This window comes from Ammospiza nelsoni, chromosome 14, assembly GCF_027579445.1.
Source record: "Ammospiza nelsoni isolate bAmmNel1 chromosome 14, bAmmNel1.pri, whole genome shotgun sequence".
Lineage (NCBI taxonomy): Eukaryota > Metazoa > Chordata > Aves > Passeriformes > Passerellidae > Ammospiza > Ammospiza nelsoni.
Window position 1 is genome coordinate 3,343,445 of NC_080646.1, and position 22,895 is coordinate 3,366,339.

Genomic DNA, 22,895 nt, shown 5'->3' on the forward strand with positions numbered 1-22,895 from the left:
ACTTTGTATTTGGTGGAGCACTCCTTTTTCTGCCCCTGTTCCCTCAGAACCTGCCAGCTCTTAGAAGAAACTGTGAGGCTTTTTTCAGGAAAAGGTTGATATGCAGTGGCCACATCCTAGAAAGGAGGGAGGCCCTTGGAGGAATGGTGGATGTTCACTTGCTTTGCAGCTGGATTCCTTCATCTCAGCAAAGGTGCTGGAGTGCCTGTCCTGCTGTGAGATACCCACTGTGAAACAGCAAGGGCTGCTCAGAGAGAATCCCATGAGCAAATGTCTGCTGGAGAAAGGAGTCAATGTGAGCATGGGGCGTTGATGGGGAGAGGATCCTAAGGTAATTCACCCTGTTCTTCATGGCCTTGGTCAGGCTTCAGTCAAACCATGTAAAGGTCTGGTGTTTATACCAGTAAGCTTTTGAGTGCAAGGCCACAGTGGGTGTGCCTGCTATGTCACTCGTGTGCTTTCTGTCCCTGCCATGTCACTCTCATGTATTTTTTGTCCCTGCCATGTCCGTCTCATGTGCTCTCTGTCCCTTGCAGCACAAGCTTGTACTTTGCTGCCTTCCAGATTCCACGGCAAAAGAGCTAATTCTTTTTAAATGAAAACCATATCATGAAGGGCTGGATCTGTCATGCAGCTGAATAAACCACAGCTTTCCACACTGTTATTCACCATAGGCGTTCGTGTGTTCTCACTCGCTGTTGTTGACTTCTTGGCTGCTTGATGAGTAGATAACCATATAAAATATCTGGTTACTTCATTATTGGAGAGTGACATAAACTTGGTTATGAAAACAACAGTCCAGTAGTCATGGCTCCCTTTAAATGTTGACTTTCCTGATTAAAAAAGCCCCAAAAGTACAGCACCCATCCTGAACACCCCTGTGCTAGATAACACTGTGTACACAATGACCAGCCTCAGTTACTTCAAATGCTTTAAGTAGGATCATCTCCCTCTCTTCATCACTGCTCCCCAAAGTGTTCCTGACACTTTCTGGAATAGTCAAAGCATATTTAAGAAACAGTGTTTACATGTTTGAAAAGGAGAGGGTGAAAAAACCTGCTTTCCATTAAACCAATGGCCTCAGTGGCCGCTGGTTTTATAAGAAGGTTGCACAAGATGTTTCCTTGCCTCCTCCCTCAGTGAGAGCTCAGCTCACCTCAGCATTTTCACAGGATTTGTTTGTTTGTCCAAGCCTCCCTTGGCCCCATCTGACATCTCTGGCCATCTCTGCTTCTCTTAGAGGCATCACCTTCCTGGGTCACCTTCTGAAAGTTACTGTCCTCACTTTGCCCTGCAGCTCCTGTTACAATTCCAGCTCAAATGAGCACCCCTGCTTCAGTCCTTTCTCTGTTAAGCCTTTATTCTCAACTGGATGGAAACCTCCTAACTTGCAAGATGATCAGCATTTTATATTGAAATGTTCAACATGTTGAACCAGTTCAGAAGTAGGCATCTTTCCAGTGATGCAGCTTCAATTTCAAATGTTAATAAAAATTCCTAACATTGAACTCAATCTGGGAGTGGACAGCTCACAGGCTGGATGATGTGGGGGTGCTGTCTAAGAGTTCAGACTCTTAGCAGGAGCTGCTAAGAGCTGTTGGTGTGCACCCTCTGCTTAGATTTGAGTTTCATGGCCATGTTTAATGTTCTCAGCTGCCAGCCCACACCCTGTGTAACCTCCTCCCATGTCAGCATCTTCCTTTGTGCTTGACATTAGATGCACTGCAGAGATGGGATTTCCTTCTCAAACCTTCTGAGACCTGATAGGAGGTGGGAAGGGGAGGAATTTTGTCCTTCATATGGAAAAACAGATGGCATTTGTGCATGTCTAAATAGCTGTGGGGCACTGTCATCCTGCCCACTCTGACATGCCAGAGCAGGTAAATTACAGCTTCCCTTCTCCCTTCCCTCTCCCACTCTGTGAGGATGTTGTTCAGTCTCCCCTCCTTTTGCATTTATTGTTCTGCAGTAGACTTTAGAATGAAATCTTGTGCTTAGTCCTGGCTCTGCATTTAATGCTGGATTACTTGTGGGTGAGTCATGGCAAGCTGGGTCACAGGGAAGGACTTCTCTCATATTCTCTTCTGAGAAGGTCAGTGGTGACATGCAAGGCTGGTACTGCCTAGCCCATAGCAATGTTTCCTTGCAGAAACAAAGCCTTTAGGAGAACATCTGCAGGGTAAGGCATGTTACGGGTAGAGAAAACGTGCTGCCCAGCAATCCAGTATCAGCCAAACATGTAAAAACCTTAGTGGTCCCACTGAACTTTTCACTCAGAGCATGAGATATCTCTGCCTTCTCCTGTCCCCCCTGTATTTGGGATACAGCTGTCATGGGCTCTTTCCTCAATTCTCTGAGGCCATGTTGCTCTGCAGGGCTGGCCCCAAGGAGCTCTTCCTATTTAATGTGTTGCTGAACTTACACAGTTACAGCTCTTTGTGAGTTGGTTCTTTGGAAAGGCTCCTTTGGATTTCTGTCTGTGGGAGTGAGAGACAGCCTGCTGTCCTCATTTCCTTCTTGGCAGCTGGACATCCTCCCTGCCCTTTGGAGAACTGAGGTAAGTGCAGTTGTGTGGAGAGCAATCAATTGTTTGTCATGCATGTTTAATAAACAGCTGGGGTGACAGCCAGGACACCTTGGGTAGCCTTGATAGCCATGAGTTTCTGAAGTGATCCAGTGTTTGACTCACGCTGAGTTATTTGCAGGCAAATGGAATGGTTTGACTTTCAGAGGGAGGTGATGGAGGTGGCATTTCCATATCTATGTGTCTTTTTTTCAGTCTTCCCTTCTTCATATTTCTTTTTTTCAGTTGCTACCCTTTTTCTGAAGGAAAGTGCTGCTGCTGCTGGTGTTTTCTATCAAACTTGCCTCTTGTCCCAGCTTTACGTCTCTCCCTGCTAAGGGAGAGTGATGATAACTGTCCTGGGGATTTGTCCAGTGGTCTCTTACCAGCCAGCGCTGCAGCTGTTGAACAGATTTTTCAAGCATCTCCTAAATCAGTTTCTCCCAGCCCTTGGCATTATCCTCTTACTCAGATTTGGGGTTTCTATTGAGGGTCATAGTGGCTCTGGTGAGGATTTGTGTACGTGACCTCAAGAACATTGAGGTGCAGCAGTGCATTGGATGCAGTAGGAGGCTTTCCACAGGCTTTGGTGCACTTTGGCTCAGGCTTGTGAAGAAAAACAGGAAACACTGGAAAACACACCAAGAGTAAACAGAGCAGTTTAGTTACATTAACTGTCTAGAGGAGAAACTCCACAAATGACCCAAACAAACAAAGCAAGTGCATTGGTTCAGCATTGGTGTGGGAAAACACAGGGCTGATAATTGAGTTTAGCTTAAAAGAATTACACAAGAAATTGGCCAGCTCAGGCCCAGAGTGTAATTCTGGCATCCTGACCCAGTTCTGATTGCTGCATAGGCTTCAGGGAGGCCAGAGCTCCCAGAGACTGCATGCTATTTTTTATTCATAGCAGTGCTACTTTAAAGCCTTGCTCTCCAAAAACACTGCATCAAAGAGATCTGTTGTTGCTGCCTCCCTGTGACTCCTGATCAGATTTGCCTTGCTGTGATTCTGTTAACAGTCAGGGCTCACACTGGTCAGTCAGCTTGTGTCTGGCCTCACACATGATGAGCCACAGTAAATGTGCTGCAGGACTCCTCCAGCGAGGCCGTGGTGTCTTTGACTGGTGAGCAATGCATTATTTATATTAGGAAAGAAGCTGGAGTGTGAAACCAGAGTCCCAGGGTGCCTACTCTGAGTAAACATTGAATGGAAGGAGTTGAAGAGCTGACAGAATGAGCTGTCCTTGCTTGCCTTTGTGGACTCTCATTGTCTTCAGGAGGAGAATGTGGTGAACTGAAAGGCTGAAGTTTCCCGTGGGGTTGGGATGGAGCAGTGACTGTGGTGGCAACAGCACAAAGGGAAACTGAGTCCTGCTCATCCATAATGGCTCTGCTGGCTTTGTAAAGGGTAACAGGCAGCATTCTGATAAAATGGATGTTTATGTCTCAGGGAGCACACAGGGCAGTGGGTTTGCAGGGCAATGCAGTGTCATTTTGACATTGCTACTTCTAATCTAAGAGCTTTTCTTATCAACTCTTTGTTCAAGATCAGTTCATGTAAGAATAGAACTTCCCAAAGCACAATATTTCAAGAGACTGATTACCTGCTTCTAATTCCACGTGAATTCTGAATAGCAGGTAAGATTAGATGGTCACAAATGAAATGTAAACTATTGATTCAGTTTGCACTGGTGTTTAGTACAAGCACACACTGCTCTGTCCCATTTTTTTCTGTTTAAAGGAGGGGGACTGTTCATTAGTGAAAAGAATCAGCGTAGCATTGCATTTACTGCTTGTTTAGGAAAACCTGGTCCCTTTGATGTAGCTGGAGACCCTTGAACTTCAGAAAAGAATGTGTTAGCATGCAAGGGTATGCCTTAGTCCTGCAGGTCATTTAATCATTTTCTCAAGTGAGTCATTGTAAGGTAAAATAGATGCTGAGAAAAGTTCTGCATTGCCAATTAAAACAGGCTCCAAAGGTGTTGCTGGTTTCATTCTACCAGAAACTCATCACTGAGAGGCCAGGAGGGGTTGCCTGTGTACCTTGAGGCCAGATCCCAAACTAATATAAACTGGCAAAGCTCTTTTGCCTTATACCAATAAAGGTATTCCTTGCAGGCTCAATTCCTTTATGCTTGTGACTTTTAAAAGACTTTCTGTTAGGAAAACAGGAATGATTCAGAAATGGGTAGATTTCCACACATGTAAGAATTGAATGAATTTCAGAAGAAGCCTGTAAATAACTTGAGGTGTGAGTTCTGATTCGTTCTTTATAGAGGACAAATTTTATCTACCTCAAATCCCCTGTGAAATAAAGCTGAGTGAACACTGGCAGCCTCAGCATTTGTCCTAGGCAAGACATCTTCCATGAGATCAGGTTTAAGATAAAGTTAAGGGCAGGAATGTACTAATTAGTAAGTGCTACTCTTGTTTTTTGCCAACAAAACCTCACTTTCAACAGATTTGACAAAAAATAATTGAAGCTAATCAGAAAGCTAAAGCATTTCTTATATTTACAACTCCAGACTAAACACTAGACTTTTCTGGAAGGGATAAAATCAGGGATCCTAAAGCACTTGCAAAGTCAGGAAGATGATTTGTTTTCAGCCTTTTGAGATGGAACACCTGATGTGGCAACCAGGGAGCCATTCAGGAAGCTTCCAGAACAGGAGAACTGCCAGATCCCATCCCACAGAAACAGAGTATAAACCAAAAAGGACCCAGCTTTGAGTGTCAGCACTGTGGCAGTCACAAGGCAGACAAGCTGCAAGAAACCTTGGAAACCTGCCTGGTCTCCCTTGGAAAAGTTATCAGGATTGCTGCGTGCCCACAAGCCTTCACACTGGCATTTTGGGGCAAACTTTGTTCTGGAAGGCTCCTGACAAGCTCACATCCCTTGCTTCATGGTGCTGAGCCCTTCCTTTCCTGACTTTTAGGAACAGAATCTTTAGATGGGCTTATTTGCATTGGAGAAATACTGCTGGAACTTTCATCCTAGCATGTGAGGAGTTTTCTCTGTGTAGAAACAACATGGGTAAAATATTTGGAGTGAAACCCAGGCTGCATTGAAGTCAATAGCAAAACTACCATTCACTTCAGTGGAGCAGGAATTTCACTCTTTACTGTTTTGAAGTTAGAGTTACTAATAGACTGTTAGATTATTCCTGTGTGCATCTAACAAAATGTGCTTGATGTTAATGTTTCTGCAGTGTTCAAAAACCACAAAGGTTTAAAAACAAGAATAACTATGAACTTCTGAGTCTAAAAATTACATTGAATGTAGTTTTGCTAGGAATAATAATAATAATGTCCCTGGAGATAAACCTAAAATAATAGACTCCACCATATAATCTTCACTGTAAGCTAAAAATAGCAGAGATGGTGGTTCAATCTAAGCCATAATTATCAAAGTGCTGAAGTGGGTTTTGGTTCACTGCTACTAGAAATGGATGTCGTGTCTGGGCTCTGAACAGTCAAGTCCCACAACTGGGGAGGAGCAAAGCCAAGAGCACAGTCAGAAAGCAAACAGGAGCCTCAGATTTGTAGGGAAATAGCATGGATTAAGCAGTGAATATTTAAAGGGACTGCTCCTGGCTTGCTCCAGCCAGCCAGCTGGAGACCCACTGAGTTCTGTATTTTCAGCCCCAAATTGGTGATGTTTTGCTAGAAGGTGGCACTGGCCATAGAAGGCACCTTTCTTCTGAAAGTCATTTTCCATTTCACTTTGGAATTGAAGGAGGAATGTTACTGTTTCAAAGAGTTACTACTCTGTATAATTCTGGATAAGGGTTTTAATGTTCATTTTGAAGCAGGATGGAAAATCCTTAACTCACTTTCACTGCCAGGCAAGTTGTTGTGGTAGGCTGAGTGTTGGACTGAGTGTAGCAGGTGACCTTGGTCACACCTTTTTCCTTGTTCACAAAGTTTTACCTGAAGCAGAACAGTCTCACCTTCCTGTAGTGGCAGCAGGGCTTTATTCTGAACCTGAACCTGCTGTAGCAGCCCAATGGTGAACACTCCCCTGATGACAGAAGGGTCCTGAGGGAGAAGTTGGATGGAGGTTGAAGTAACACATTTCTGTTTCTGAGTGCTTTTGGAAATCCTCACTGAATGTGTTTGAATTCCTCTATGTGTTTATACAACACAATCTGCTGTTTGTTTAGATGGTTTGTTTTGCTGAGTAGATCCCATTCTGTCCTTGCTGAGATGGGCATGGGGCAGTCCTGGTGCTTGTTTGGACAGTGCTTGCAGAAATGGGGCTTGGCTTTGCCTCAGGCTCCAGGCTAAACAGTGCTGTGACAGAGTCAGAGCCTAATTTAGGTTGGAAGGGCCTAGGAGAAAAGTCTATAAGAAACACATTTAAAAGTTTCAAACACACAAATACCAAACACTTTGTGAAATTAAGGCAATGGATAAAATAAAGAACCTCTAGTTCATTTATTGAACAGGGCAGTGCATGGCTGATTGTGTGTGGTATGGGCAGCCTGTTGTCCAGCTGGTAATCCCTGAGAGTGTCATTGCTGAGGGCAGTGGGAATGAGAAACCCACATCATACCTTGACAAGTTTTTTCTCTTGTCTTGTTCTAATCCAACAGCATGGGGATGAGCCACGATGATGATCATCAGCCCTGTGCTGGGAGGTCTCACATCATGTCTGGAGAATGGGTGAAGGGCAGGAACCCAAGTGACCTTTCCTGGTCTTCCTGCAGCCGAGACGACCTCGAAAACTTCCTAAAGTAAGGATTGTGCTGAGTGTCAAAAATCCTACCAGGCAAGAATCCACTCGGTTGCTTTAAAGTGAAAGTATTAACAATGTTCCTTTTAAAAAAGTGTAGGTGTGTCATTGGGGTATGCAAATTTGAACCTGTCGCCTTTGCAATAGCACCTTGAAACTGAGGATTGAAGAGAGGCAGATGAATTATGTGCAGTTGTCAATGTACTGATAACATCTTTTAAAAAATCCCATATCACCTTTTTTTACAGAAAATGCCCTTCAATTTTGCAATGACAGAAATCTGTGTGTAGGTGGCTTGCAGGAATCTCTGCTTAAAGATGCTGCAGCTTTATGCTGTGGCTTTTACTCTCTTGTTATTAAATAACTTTTATTTTATTGAAACTTGACTTTGCCTGGAGGTTATTCTGATGTGTTTTCTCACTCCTCAATGAATGTTGGTCTAAAACAGTTCACTATAAACTTCTTTTCCACTGCATCCATGTTTCAGTTCATCATATTCAGTTCTTCCGGAAGGATTTCTGTCCTGCTGCTTGTTAAATCTCATGAACTACAGGAAGCACTGGAATTATCTGAACTCTGCAGATCTAATCTTAAATTTACAGTACAGCTCTCTGACAAACAGTGCCTGGCACAATGCTTTGTGCTAGGAGTGGGTTCAGCATGGAAAATTTTCCACTCTGGGGGTTAGAGGTGGGAAAGAAAGGAAAATAATGAAAGAAAATGGGATATTTAATGCCACATTAAAGGCATGAATTAGAAAAAGAAGTTACATCTGAACTCATCTGGTTGCAACTGGTCCCTGATATGACAGTGATATTGCAATTTGTAAAAGATTGCTGTGAAGGCAAAGAGAAAAATCTTTTTGTGCCTGTGATGGATAAGAAAAAAATGTCACAATTCAGCTGTGGGGATTGAGGTGAGACATGATGGAAGACTTTGTAGCTGGCATTTTAAGGTGAATGAAGCTTTGGGCTGGATTGCCTGAGGGCCGAATTGAGTCTCCTTCAGATTTCTAGAAAAGGTTTAGACAAAAGTTTAACTCAGAATGTTGTGAATGTTGGTTTAGACAAAAGTTTAACCCAGAGTGTTGTGAATGTTATCTCTCCTGCCTTGAGGCCTGGGGCCGCAGGTGACTTCCCAAGGCCCTTTATATCCATAGCTCTCAACGATTCACAAGACTTCCAGGGAAAACCCCACAGTTTCACACTGTTAAAGAGAGGACAGGGCTCCTCTGTAGCAGTGACTAACACTGCCGTTCAGGGGGCTTTCCCTGAGGACATTTTTCCTTGCTGCCCTGCCAGGTCCAAGGTGAGCACCTGCCTGCTGCTGACCGACCCCCGCAGCCAGTACTCGGTGCGGCTCCCTCACAAGCTGCCCGGCATGCACTACAGCGCCGACGAGCAGTGCCAGATCCTTTTTGGCACCAACGCCACCTTCTGTAAGGATATGGAGGTAAGAGCTCGTGGGTTGGAGCTGGAAACAAGGTGGGAAGTGGAAATAAAGCTGCTAAGCCCTGGGGAGGAGAAAAGAAGTCTGTGTTTCCCTCAGGTTCAGCGCTGCTGGTGGAAAATCAAACGGCCTCGAGCTCTGTCAGCTGCTCCTGCTTAGGCCTCATCCTTCTTTCCCCTTGGTAATCTCCCAGAGCAGACTCAGAAAAACTGGTGTTTGCACGTTGTTCCCTTTTGAGATTGTTTTGCTGAAATGCTCTGTAGAGATTGTTTTCCTGGAAGTTCAGCTGAGGTGAAAGTCTCTCCTCACAAGAGTGTTTGGCGACTTCCACAGAGTCAGCTTAGATGGCTGGCTGGGCGTGCACAGACCTCACCTTCAGACACTGCAGTGTTCTGAGGAGCTGATTCTTAACTGTGCTGAGGAAATATTGATGTCTGCTTGTTTCATGAAGCCTTACCAAATTCTGTGCAGAATCCTGTGTGTTTTCTAAGCAGCATGATGTTTAATCAGGATGTGGGTGCAGTGTGGGGTATCTTGGGGCTGGTTGGCAAAATGGGAACATTGACTGTTGCTGTCTCTAGGAGCAGGTTGGGCTTGAGATGAGGCTGTTGGACTCATCTCTGGAATTTAGACAGCCAAGTTTTTCATAAGGTATTACACATAATCAGATCTTTTAATTCTGAGCAGATCTTATCCCCTGCTTTTGACAGGGAGTGGGGTAGTGCCTGCTTCCAGCATGGCCTTGGAGATATCCAAAAAAAAGTCCTGAAGCTGTGTGGGGTCACCAGCACCAGCTGGCAGCATCTCCTCCTGTACAGACAGGCAAGAAGCAGACAGGTTTCTTGCTGTTAATAACCGGCCATCTGTATTTTTTAGTTGTCCCTCATTCCCACTCTGAACAAGCTTGAGATCTTAAATCAGTGTTAAGAAAGAAAACAATAATCAGAGATAACTGGGGTTTTTAAGTGCCAAATTGCTAACACTGTGGAACACGTGCAAGTCCTGGGAAAATGCTCTTAGTTTCACATTAGCTGTTTTATTTATTTTGGACTTGGAAACTAGCTAATATAAAACAAAGGAAAAGAATCTGGACAGGTTGTATTTCCCAGCTCCATCAAGAAAATGCAGACCACCAGGACTACTGTACTGGAAGCAAAGTGTTAGAATATAGGTCTGTAAAGAAAACCTCAGATCTACCCAGCATGACTCAAGTTCTTCCACTTGTGTGGGTGTCACCCAGCTGGGCTGCTCTTGGAAGGGATTTTTGCTATTTCCCTTGTTGTGATAAAAAACCCATTTTGTTTCTGGATATTCCAGTGCCTGATGACAGTGTCAGCCCGCTGGTAGGTGGTCAGCATTTCTCACACAGGAGTTGCATGTCCAGTCTGGAATTGCTTCAGGGACTTGTTGTTTGCCAGAATAATGTGCCAAGAGGCACCGTTCTCTGTGAGACACAGACAGCAGGTGTTTGTGTCTCCCAAGATTTTTCACCAGTCTAATTATTTGACACTTTAGAACACAATGGAAAATGTGCTCTTTTTCTCCATCTCTCTCCCAAAAGAGAAGCATATTTTGTGAGGACATTAGTGCTTCCTAATGAAAAACCTGGTAGAACTGCAGCAGATTCAAACTAATTTGCAGTCCCTTATTTAGAATTATTTCTGTTGCAGATGTGCATTAAGAATTAGCATTCACCCTGTGAAGCTCTGGATCAGTTATGTCACATGCCATTAGTTTAAGCTTGTGTTTACATCCTGTTATGCTACTCTGAATTGGTGTTTGATAGCAAGGAAAGGAAATTCTTTAGAGGAAATGATCACTTTTGATTTTTAAAGCTCTGAATTTTGTGTTCATTTCACCTTTGTGTTCCTCAGGCCTCATCTGCAGAATACTTGTATCATAAGTCTCAAAGCTGTCTACAAAAATATGAACCAAAAAAAAAATTGGCATTGGTCACTGGCATTAGCTGTAGAAATTATTGGCAAATACAGCTGTCTCCTCTTTTAGCCAATGGTAATGTGGTATTTTTAATTCAATAAAGTATTAAAAAAATCCAAATGTAAAAGCAATAAACATTTGACAGTAAATATTTGTTACGAAAAGGAAATAAGCTTCAGGAAATGAGCCTGCTCAATCTTTTTATGATTACATGTGTCTGCTGCCTATTTTCTTATATAATAAGAGAGTTACATTACAATATTTCTTTGGAGATAGTTGAGCTGCATAATTATATCAGGCAAACTAGAGGCCCTATATTCAAAAACGCCATGCAGTTTGGTTAGGGCAAACTTGAGAGGTTAGGTAACTCCAAAATTTCAACATTTTTGAGAAACACAGAAATTTCTGTGCAGTAAGCTCTCTCCTTTAACAGCATCAAAGCCCTGTTTTTTGAGGGAATGTGATCTTTGCTTTCACAGGGAGTCAGGTCCCTCAATGCTTGGCAGTGGCTGGGCCTCCCACACCAGTCCAACAAGATAGTTAATCCAGGAGTATTCACCCAGTTTTGAGATTGAATCCCCAAAATTCTTCTTCCATTTTGTTTTAAGGATAACTCAGATGCCTTAGAACAAAACTGTAGCTCTCTGTTTGCCAAACCAGCTATCCTGCAGCTATTCTGCTCCAAATTTACAGAAGAGAAATTAAAACATATGAGCAAGGCTCAGCTTTACATACACCAAACCTCCTTTCTCCTTTCCTTCTGCATTTTAATGTACTAAAAAATGAGTTTATGATAGATGATCCACAGTCTGTTGTAACCTGTGACCTCCAAGATGTATAATTCAGGATCTGTAACCTCAATGTTGGGTAGGGTTTTTAGTGCCTGTCACCTCTTTAAGGGGCTGTGAATCAGGCTGTTAGCCTGGGCTCCTGCTAGGCCAGGGAACGAGTGTGCAGGGCCAAGGAACAAGTGTGCAGGGCCAGAGGACAAGTGTGCAGGGCCAGGGAACAAGTGTGCAGGGCTAGGGAACAAGTGTGCAGGGCCAGGGAACGAGTGTGCAAGGCCAGGGAACAAGTGTGCAGGGCCAGGGAACAAGTGTGCAGGGCCAGGGAACGAGTGTGCAAGGCCAGGGAACAAGTGTGCAGGGCCAGGGAACGAGTGTGCAGGGCCAGGGAACAAGTGTGCAGGGCCAGAGGACAAGTGTGCAAGGCCAGGGAACAAGTGTGCAGGGCCAGGGAACGAGTGTGCAGGGCCAGGGAACGAGTGTGCAGGGCCAGGGAACAAGTGTGCAGGGCCAGGCTGGACAGGCTTGGAGCACCCTGGGGTAGAGCAAGGTGTCCCTGCCCATGGCAGGGAGGTGGAACTGGGTGAACTTTAAGGTCCCTTCCAACCCAAACCATTCTATGGTTCTATGATTAATGAATCTCTCAAGAGCCTTCAGTAGATCCCCCTTCATATCCAAGTTACAGAGTTCTCCTGGAGTACACAAAGGGATCAAAGTGTTCTCTGTTCATCTTTCCCATTGCAAATGTCAGCCATTGTCTGATGCACGCAAGTGCTTATCTAGCAGGCTGTACAAGTGTCTGCCATGGCAGGCATGCTGCCTGGCTCCAGCTGGGAAGCTGCACAGTGCTGGGAAATGAGCTCCTTGGTGAGCTTTGGCCCACCTGACAGGTTACACAGTGGCCTTTATTTTGAGGCAGACAAGTTGCTTTTAGAGAAGTGAACGTGCCATTCTCCAGCTCTGAGCAACATCATGGTAATTGCAGGAGAAGCTGGTCAGAAACGCCCCTGTGACGCTGCACGGGCCTTATCAGTGCACCCCAAACACACAGACACCCCGGGGGGCTCTGGCTGCTCAGTGCTGCTGTGAGCCCCGGGCTGGCATGGCAGAGTTGTGCAAATTACAGGCAATTCCACCTGGCTGGCCTCTGTCCTTCAGCTCCACACTGGGCTATGAATCAGCTATTGTGAATCGGTTTGACCCCTCCAGGGAGGAAGCAGAGAGCTCCAGCCCCAGCCAGGCAGTGATGCCTCAGCAGGAGTTAACCCTTTGCTGCCCCTGTGCTTTTTCCAAGAGGAATAGCACGAGTGGTTTCTGCTCAGTCTTTCAGGGAGCAGAAATTCTTCAAAACTAATTTCTCCCCCAGAAATTCATCAAAACACATCTGAAACTCCCATGGAAACATTCTGCGTGTTTAATCTTTATTTTTCAGGCTGGCACACCTACCAACAGAGGCTTTTGCACTGAAATCATGTTTAGGGGGGGAAAAATGTGATCTCTATCTCACGTATCCATTTGGCTTTTTGTTTTTTAAGCCTTTTGGCTTCTTTATTATTAACACATTTTTGTGGGGTTTTATGTAACTGTTATCATCCCCATTGTTTTGAGTCAAAACTGGGCTGAGGCTGGAGTGGCACTTGCAAGGAGATTAGCTTTGCTACCAAGAGATTTTTTTTTCTGACAAGAGACACTGTCAACTCAGATGTAGCTGGGAATGTGAATTTTGACATAGCTCTGTTTTTAGAAATACTAAACCAGCTAGAACTGGCTCCACTGTTTTTCTTAGGTTCAGGTAGTTTTTTAACAAATTTAGGTATTTTCCAATATCTACAAGCTACAGAACAAGGGGGCAAAGTTGATTGCAAGCCAAAGGAGACAAAGTAGACTTCTTGGCTAATGTGGAAAAAGAGAGGAGCCAAAAACAAAGTAAAGAAAAAGTAGCAATTGTAATGATCAAGTGGTTTTAATGTTCTCCTTGAGTTTCCATATTTGCTGTGTGGTGGTGAGTATAATTCAGCAATTGTAGGTCTCTCTGTGGTCTTGGTCTTGCAAAGAGGCTGCTGGAGTGGCCTTTTGGGCTCTGTGCATGGGAATCAATGGGGCTCTGTTTGCCTTTTCTCTGCAGGGCCATTTGTGAGATGCAGACCATGATAGTGAGCCCTATTATTTAGTAATGTATAGAATATTTACAAGAACGTGGTAATTAGAATGAAAGCTGGTTTATGCTGAAAATAATAGGTTGCATTGTCATTTTCTTTACAACCAGGGACTTTGTCTACATAGTAATACTAATAAATCTGGAAGAGGATGGGTTGGGTTTTTCTTGAGGCTTGCAGGATAGAAGCCTGGCAATTCTAAAATAAAATTGGCTGATTTTTCTTTTTTTTTTTTTTTTTTTTTTGAGAAGTAAAGGTAGCAATTAACTTAATTGCTATTCTATAGTTTATAGTTTTCCTCATGTAGATTGTCAGAATTCAGACTATTTTCACATTGCCTGTTTCTATGAAGCTGAAATGTCTTATTTCACTACTTCTGTTTGTTGCAAAAATACCTTTTTCTCTTTATTTTCAGTGGAAATACTTTTTGTTTAAGAGAGGGAGAGAACGAGAGAGAAGCAGAGTTCCTGCCTGGGCAGCACAGCCCAGTTTACAATTATTGGAATGCTTCAGAAATTTTTGTACGTGTTTCAGTTTGGAAGATGGTCAAAACACATTCTGGTGCAGTGGTTTAAAGAAAAATAAAAAGAGAGAAGGGAACCAAAATAAAATTATAAAAATACAATGTGGAAATTTCAGAATATAAACATAATAAACTCTTAACAATAGTAGAGAGAGCCTATTAAGAATTAAACACTTGAGCTTGGCAAGTTTTCATTTCTTATTAAGACAAGGGGAGGGAGAAAGAATCAGTGTAGCCTTGTGATGTGGCATCTACAGCTAAAGTCTAAACTTTACAAAATTAGCCAGAATAGGACTGAGTATCAGCCTGAAAATTGTGTGTAACAAGCTTGAAGGGCATTCAGACTTCTCCCACTGGCTGCTGGGAGCTTCCCATCTGCAAAACACTTCAAAAGAAACTCCTTAGTTTTCACAACCACATCTGAATGGTGTGTGTACAAATCTATATTTATTTTTTGTCCCTACCTTCTCTTTTCCCATGGCCAAGAAATACAATCCATGATTTCATTCTTTTAATTTTCCTATTTTTTGTTTTTAGTGGACAATTCTGCCTGTTGTTCAAAACAAATCAATATTTTTTAAATCTGACACTCGGGTGTTAAGGCCTGAGGAGCAGACTGGGAACTGTTGAGTGAACATTGCTCCCAAGAACAGCTCTTTTGGACATTGGTAATAAGTCACAGTACAAAATTCCAGTCATTTAATTCAAAGACTCTGCTCCAGTGCTTTATTCCATGGGCCTCTACTTCTGGGTTTGACCATATAAACACACTTCTATGATTTTTCCAGCTGATGTGACACATTTGTTTTGTGTTCTCTCATTTAAGATGCTAAACCTGAGCTCAGCAAAGCTGAAGAGCTCACCCAGTCAGAGTTGTGTGTTGGTAGGGAAGTACATCAAACTTGTCCTTTCCTCCTTGGATTTTTCCATGTCTGTGAATCCCTGGAGCTGGTGATGTGAGTGCCCTAAAGGCACTGGAGAGATTTGTATTCAGCATAATGTTTTGCCATAAAATTAGCTTGTGGTCTTATGAATGCTCTCTTTCCAATCTCTTTCTTTTGACTAATAATTTAATTCCAGGTAGATGAAAAAAATTAAATAAAACTGGTGCTTTGCAAAGAAATATTTTAGACTGTGAAGGTTTTTAGTTTTCCTTGATAGCACCAGAGACAGCTGAAAGCAGAGACAGTGTTTTCCTGTTTCATTGTTTGCTTCCCAAAAAAAAAAAAAACAGAAAGTGTTTCTGTTCCTTTGTGCCTTCCTTGCAGTCTGGGAGTCTTCCCCTGCTTGTCTGGCACTATCTTGGAATGTCAGCTCTAGACACAGGTCAGCAGTTTGGCCACTGGGACATGGATCTGAGTTTCACAATTATCTTGTCTGGGTTAACGTGGCTCCTTTCCAAAAGTGCCTTCCAGTTCTACAGGATTTGAATTTGGAACACTTCTCATCTCATTTTCAGCAGCAAGAAGCTCCATCAAACAGTGTTGCTCACCTCCCTTGTGATTGCTGTGGGTTTTTAGGCACCCAAAATTAAAGACAGTGATGGTGTAGAAGTTGGGGACATTGTTTTTGTCACTTTATGTAAAGAGTTGCTGCTCAGAAGCATCCTGTGAGGCTTTGAGAACATTTGCACTGTGCTTTGGACAGGAAAAAAAGAGTAAATTGTGTGTTTATTTTACTTAATAGATGTTAATTAGAATCCCATTCATAAGCACATTTTCTCTCCTGGTTAGCAATGTGCTGGCAAAATAAGAGAGTTCTGATACTTCATGGAAAGCCAGCCTATTTAGAAGCAAGCCTGTGTGTTAAGAGGTCTCTTGCTCCTCTGCCTTAAGGATATTTACTTTTTTAAAGTCCTTATTCATAGTCCCCTCATTTTGACAGAAAAATTGGTTTCTGGTGGTTTAATTCTGCTGCTAGAAATAAGAGGCTCCTCTTTCCAGTGGGCAGCAGAAACAAATTCATCTCCAGGAGAAATAAATGTTTCTTTCCTTGGATGCAGACAAGGTAAAGGAGTGAATATACAGGGAATGAAGAAGCTTCTGTAGAGTTGTTCCATGGTGGGAAGGACATCTTTATTCATTGGATTCTCTTTATGCTTTGGAGCTTTGGAAGGTCCCCTTGCAGGTAATAATCTGAGGGTTTGATTTGAGGGAGTCTTGTGATCCCATGTGAGGTCGTGGGGCAGGATCACACAGATTTCATGGGGCAGGATCACACAGATTTTGGCAGCAGTGCTGATGCAATAGCCACCCCAGGAGGAGCTCCAGACTCGCTGCCCGAGGACCAGGAGCTGCCTGGAGTGACTTTGCCATTCCTCATTTCCAGCTGCAGCACTGAGCTAAGGAACCTCAAACAGATCCCTGCACTGAGCCATGCCTGAGCTCTGCAGGCTGGGATCTGTGTGGGGATGGAGTCCCAGGGAAGGGAGCACCATCCTGGGAAAGTGTGAGAAACTGGGAAGGGTGGGAAGGGCCAGAGCCAGAGCCTGGCTTCAGCTGGAGCAGGCAGTGACACAGGAGCCTGTGGCTGTGACACTGAGCAGAGAGCTCTGAGCAGCTCTGCTTCAGCTCATCTCCCAGCAGACTTTCAGCAAGACATTTAATCCCTTTCTGTTCTTCATCTTTCCACCTAGAACAGAGTGATAAAACTTCCTTTATCCCCAAGCTCCCAGGAGTCTGTTTAGATGGTGAGATCTTTGGGGGAGAGAAAACACCTGGCACAGTGAGGCCCCTTTGTCAAATGGCTGCCATTGTAATCCCTGTAATCGGAAGCGCCGCTCACCTGCCCAGCACATCTCTCCCAGCTTGGGAGTTTCCAGAGCCTGACCTCTCCCAGGACTGCTTCCTAACAGCTGTGCAGACAAGCTTTCCTAGCTCCCAGGAGTTTCTGAATGCCTAAAATTTGTACTTTCATAGCAATTTCATTTTATTTCAGTTTCTAATTTTTATTTTGCTATATAAATTCCTTAACAGTTCAGTTAAAAAAGCATTTCTTTCTTTTTTTAAAAATAATTTCAAATTTTTATTGAAACACTACTTCTCAACAGCCATCTCGCTTTTTAAAAAATTATTTTTGTCTTGGAAATATTTCAAACTGGGAGCTGATCCAAAGATGACCTTTCCCCACAGACAGTTTCAACAAATCAATATTTTTCCAGTGCGAAATATCTGTCATTGGAAAATCTTCCCTGGCACTTCTTGAACGCTGTAGGGAATGCTCTGCAGGCAGGGACCTGCCATCTGAAAGCTGGTTGCTGAATGCAGAATTAGCACTAATGCAGTTCTTTTGATGGCTTCTTCTGTATCAGTATAAGCTCTGAGCTGCCACTCACATACAACAACTTCCTTTCAAGTCCTGCCATTTCTCACTTGGATATTTCCCCACAAAGCTGGCTGTTTAACCATTAAAAAGTCACTGACTGCTTTGCTGTTTAATGGGGAGTTTTGTTTGGGTTCCTATTGTGGCTGAGGAGGATACATGATCTCTTTTGAACAGAGCTATTAACATGATAAAGTATCTTGGGAACATCCAATCCCAAAGCCGATGGTTTCATCTTTGCTGGGATATCTCAACACTGTTAAATGCAGGGGACTGGGCTAACGAGGGTCTGGGCTTTGGGTGGTGTGGCACCAGAACACAGAGCTCAGCACCATTACCAGATTTTTCTGTAACTGTTTCCTGAAATATGCTTTGCAGTTTCTGAATCAAACACAGGGATGCTATAAAAATCCAATGTCTTCTATACCTCGAAGGTGGGACATTTCAGAAAGGTTGGTGTTGCTGAGAGAGGTATTTCCTTTATTTATTTCCCTACAATTATGTGTGTGTATACATGAATATGTGGGCATAGACACACACATAGATATGCACACACCACACCCACATGTATGTGAATATTTGCACCCTCTGTATCCCTACTCTGAGCTGTTTTGCAGGTGCAAACACACATTTTTGAGGTGATCTCTGCCCATTTCTTCCCCATGCCATGGCTCATACTTGGGTGTGTGACCTGGCTTTATCACCTTCCATGTTCTTGTGGGCTATGGAGGGATTCTGGTTAGCAACCAAAATTGTAAAAAAAAGCTGTATGTGACCTGGCTTTATCACCTTCCATGTTCTTGTGGGCTATGGAGGGATTCTGGTTAGCAACCAAAATTGTAAAAAAAAGCTGTTTCATTTTTATGACTTTGTTTCGACCACCACCCAGTCTGTCTTCCCAGTTTTACATCCAAGAGCAGAAATTAACCCTAATTTACATGAAGTTATGATCCAGGGACCTGAAGCTGAACAAACACTGGTCTTGTGTAATGCACAGATATTTAGCAATGGTGCTCATATATGCCTAGAACAACTTCTTCTGGGATGTAGTGAATTCCATCACATCTTCAGCCAGGATGCTCCTCTGACAGAGAGCAGAAGCAGAGGGTTTCCTTCTGGGGGCAAAATTTCTGTCTGGGTCGTTCAAGAGATTTGGCTGGAGTGTTTCTCCTCACATTCTGCTCTGAAGCTTTGTGGTTATATGCAAGAGAGGGGTTGAAGACTGGAAAAGTGGAAATACTTGCTGTCTGCATCTTTTCATTTCCAAAGCTTCCCTTCATTTTACTTACCAATATTGTCCCTAGCCACAGTTTGGAAGGAGGTTTTGCTGGTAGTGCCTTCACACTGTGGTTTATTGACTAGATTTGTGTTCTTTCTGTAATGCTTATGGATGGTTAATTGATGAACTTCTTGATTTTAGTCCTCTCCAGAAGGCAGGGGGTGGAGAATCTGGGAGTTATGAGGTAGAACAATGAATTTCTCAGTAAGCTCTGAAATCTCTGCCTTGTCAATGTTTCTATACCTGTCAATAAAACTGTGTGTGATGTCTTCATGGCTAATTGATGCTTAAGTGCTTTCAGAGCTGTGGGTAAACCACTAATTAGTCACAGTCATTTAGTCAAAATTACCAAAGACTGATATTTTCCCATATGCTCTATTTGTTCAGAGAAAATCTCTTGAAAATTCATTGATTTAGGTTTCCCTGGAGTATTTGCTGTTGTTTGGTTGTTTGTTTGACAATGACTTTCTGCATTGTGGTTAATACAGATGCTGAATTGTGCTGTCTGCTCCCAGTTTTTGTGAATGTTCTTTGGGTTTAAATAGTGAAAAATTCTCTTTCCAGAAAGAAATGTGGAAATGGAGCAGGATGCAGATACTGCTGTGATAACTGTTTTGTTTCAGTATGTTCTACATCGTCACTAGGACTGGGATTTATCTCATCTGCACCCTCTCTTGTACAGATCTATTTTATAGAGACATGATGTGTTTTATAGAGACATACCAACATGCCTGTACACAAAACACACGTGCACCCACAGTCTCTTACATTACATTGGGGAAGAACCATGAGGCTGAGGCGTGTTGACTCAACTGTTTAATGAGGTGCAATAAATCTTGACAAGACCAGCTGGCACTAGAGTCAGGTTTCTCATCTTTTTACCATTACATTGAAATGTGAACAATAGTGGAAAGAAATGTAATTCTTCTTTGTTGTTCTTCTGGTACTCAGCTATGTAGCACTGTACTGGAATCATCCCCTTCCGTGGTATGCAAAGCATGGTGGATGCTGTGGAAAATGTTACCGATGCAAAGGTCCCTTTTCCTGGTGCTTTCTCTTAAATTCTGAAGATGCTTTGATCTGGCAGGTCACAGTTGTGGTCAGCCCTGAGATCCCTGCAGCACACACTGGCTGAGCAGAGCAGCAGCACTGGGCAATGTTCCCTAGAATATTCCCATTCTTTGACCCTGCCTGTCACCAAGCTCCTCCTCTGCTGTACAGCACACCATGACATCCTTTCCTCTTTCTCATTCCACCTTCTCCCCAGGGGCATTGCTGGCTGATTATTGCTACCACCAGCTGCAGTTACTTCAGTATATTTTTTTTTAAAGTAGGAGTAATTAAGTATCTTGGACATCTAAGCATTTGGCATGGTTCCAAAGCACCCAACGTGGCCTCCCATATAGGATTCCTTTCTAATGGACCAGATTTATTCTTGTGAAAAGAAATCTGTTCAAATAGCACACTTTTTGTTTGGGGTAGGTTTTGTTCCTGTCAGTGGCATCCATCAATCTCTTTCATGTTTCCGGCCTCACCACTTAATGCAAATCAACCCTTAAAAAATAATTGCTCCCAAACCAACTAGATGCCTCTGGATTCACTTGAGAAAGACTGCCTGAGCTTTGAAGTGTATCTCAGAATGATGGCTGGCATTTCCAAAAGTAATAACTGCACCTCCTTTCTTTGTGATTACAGCATTTGATGTGTGCTGGGCTCTGGTGCCTGGTGGAAGGAGACACATCCTGTAAGACAAAGTTGGATCCCCCTCTGGATGGCACCGAATGTGGCGCAGACAAGGTAATCAGGATGCTCAGCAGCTGTCACTTCTTGTTTCCCAGCATTGGGAAAAGTGTTTCCAAGATGTTCAGTATTTACCATAAACCCATTGCTGGTCATGTTCTGGGTTGTATTTGAGGTAGAAAGTGTGCAGAGCATTTAGTCTGACATTTGGGGAGGTGCAGAAGATGGGGAAAGAAAAAGAGGCTACTTTATAGTTACTACAAGTAGCTCAAATTCAGTGATGTTCTGTTCTTTTTGAGGTATAATTGGCTGTATTTGTTTATATATGTGTTTTTTGGAACTTGACTGGTTTGGTAACTCTCAGCCCCTTATTTACTGGTTTTGGACTCTAATTTATTTTTTTTTAATCTATGGTATAGTTGTGAAGGTAAGAAAGGGTAAAATTAAGAAGCTGGCTGCTGAAATCAAGGATAAAGATAAACAATGACAAGAAAAACTGGGTCCTGGAAGCCATGACAAGGAAACTGAAAAAAAAAAAAAAAGTTTTTATGCCCATGTTTTTCTAACTGGAGGAGTCCTGATGACTCTTTCATAAGGTTTCTTAGCTGTGCTCACTGTGTCACATCCTGGACAGGCCAAGTTACTGCTTGGTCAGGAGCCAGCACAACCTATTAGAATCACAGGGGTTTGGGGCTTTGGCCAAGTTAAGTCCAAAATACTTCAATCATTTTGTACATACTGGGAGCAGTGCTGATGCAGGCATTGCTTTGGGGTATAATTTCTTGGACTCAGTTGCTGTGAATCGTGGGGCTTTAAGTCTTAGTACTTAGATAATTATCTGCTTTATAAAGTAAGGGGCTCAATTCTGTGATTGTTTATTTAATGACAGAACCCTCTTCAGGGGCTTGGTGAGAGTGACACTTAAACTTTTACATTTCACCTCCTCCCTTCCTCCTTCCCCTACTGCCATCTCACCAAAGCCTCGAATCCCTAGAAACTTAAACGTGGACTTGTTGCAATCCCTCAGTCACCTGTGCAAGGTGAGGGCTCCCTCCCAGGCTGTGCTAACGTGGTGTCCTTGCAGTGGTGCCGAGCTGGGGAGTGTGTCAGTAAAACCCCCATCCCTGAGCACGTGGACGGCGACTGGAGCGTGTGGAGCCCCTGGAGCATGTGCAGCCGGACGTGCGGAACAGGCGTGCGCTTCAGGCAGCGGAAATGTGACAATCCCCCGTGAGTGCTCACACCATCCTGCCTCCTTCTGCCGTGCTGGCAGCCTTCTCCCTCCTGGGAAACCCTTGCTGCAGGAGTACAGGGGAGAAATGGGCAGCAGAGCTGGGCAGAAGCCCTGAGAAATTTCTCATTCACAAGCTGTGATGACCAGGTTGGAATCCTGGAGTGACTTGAAGTGGTTTTGTGCAAGTGGCCTGAAGGGTCACCTTTGGAAGTTTCCCATTGCAGTGATTCAAAGGTGGATACAGTTGAAGTAGATACGTGTAGTTTGGCAGAAAAACTGATGCTGTGTTTCCCCTCCAGTGCTACAGTGAATGAGGAGGGGCTGATCTGGATCTACCAACCAAAGTGAGCCAATGTGCCTTAGAGATCAGTGCTTGCTCTGGGCTTGGGGAGCAGGGCAGTGGCTGACAATGATCAGGGTGTTCCTGAGCTGTGTTGGCAAAGCCCCTTGAGATGCTCTGTAGGTCAGGATGTGCTGCATAAGAACAGGAAGGTTTTCATGTATGCAGAGAGCCGTGGGTGCTGTTTAGCTCCTGCACAGTGACTACAAACAAGTCCGTGCTCTCTGCATGGGCTTGGATTTTTTCTGACTCAGGATGAAATGTAGGTGTTGTCCTTCATCCCCCAGGTCAGTTGAGGCCTATCTGGAAGTCTCTTCATTGTTTTGGGGTCTTGAAGAGGTTACAATGGTGCCATTTAACTGGCCACCCAATTGTGTTTATTATAACTTCACAGCCTTGGGAGCAGCCCTCCAAGTGCAGTATCTCTGACTTTATTCAGATTTTATGTTTTCTTCTACACACAAAGTACCCAAAGCTTTTCTTTTTAAATTGGGGCTGAAATTCTGCGTAGCAACGCAGTCACTTCAAAGACATGCCTAGATGATGGATAGGCTCACAATTGCTGCTGTTGACCTGTAATCATGTGAAAAAGGATATTTTTGTTTATTGCTCTCCTTATCTGAGTTGCAGTTGCATGTCTGTAATATCCAGGTTTGATTTTTACCAGCTCATTTTCCTGAAAAGGGGACTGAGCTGGTTTCTTTGCTGTCAGCTACAGTGCTGACCAAACCTAAATCCATTCATCATCGTTCATTAAATTACAGGAAATGCTCCTTCCAACACTGCACACTGATTTTAAAATTCTCTCGCTCATATACATTCTTGGCTGG

General features: G+C 43.5%; 1 protein-coding gene across 1 annotated transcript in view; it reads left to right on the forward strand.

Moving 5' to 3' along the window:
* ADAMTS17 (ADAM metallopeptidase with thrombospondin type 1 motif 17) overlaps positions 1-22,895 on the forward strand; it is a 151,214-nt gene that overhangs the window by 68,299 nt on the left and 60,020 nt on the right. Inside the window, exons 9-12 of the mRNA XM_059482237.1 lie at positions 7,161-7,301; positions 8,602-8,752; positions 20,447-20,548; positions 21,576-21,721. Of these exons, the coding sequence (XP_059338220.1) occupies positions 7,161-7,301; positions 8,602-8,752; positions 20,447-20,548; positions 21,576-21,721 (540 nt within the window). The remainder of the gene's footprint in view (positions 1-7,160; positions 7,302-8,601; positions 8,753-20,446; positions 20,549-21,575; positions 21,722-22,895) is intronic.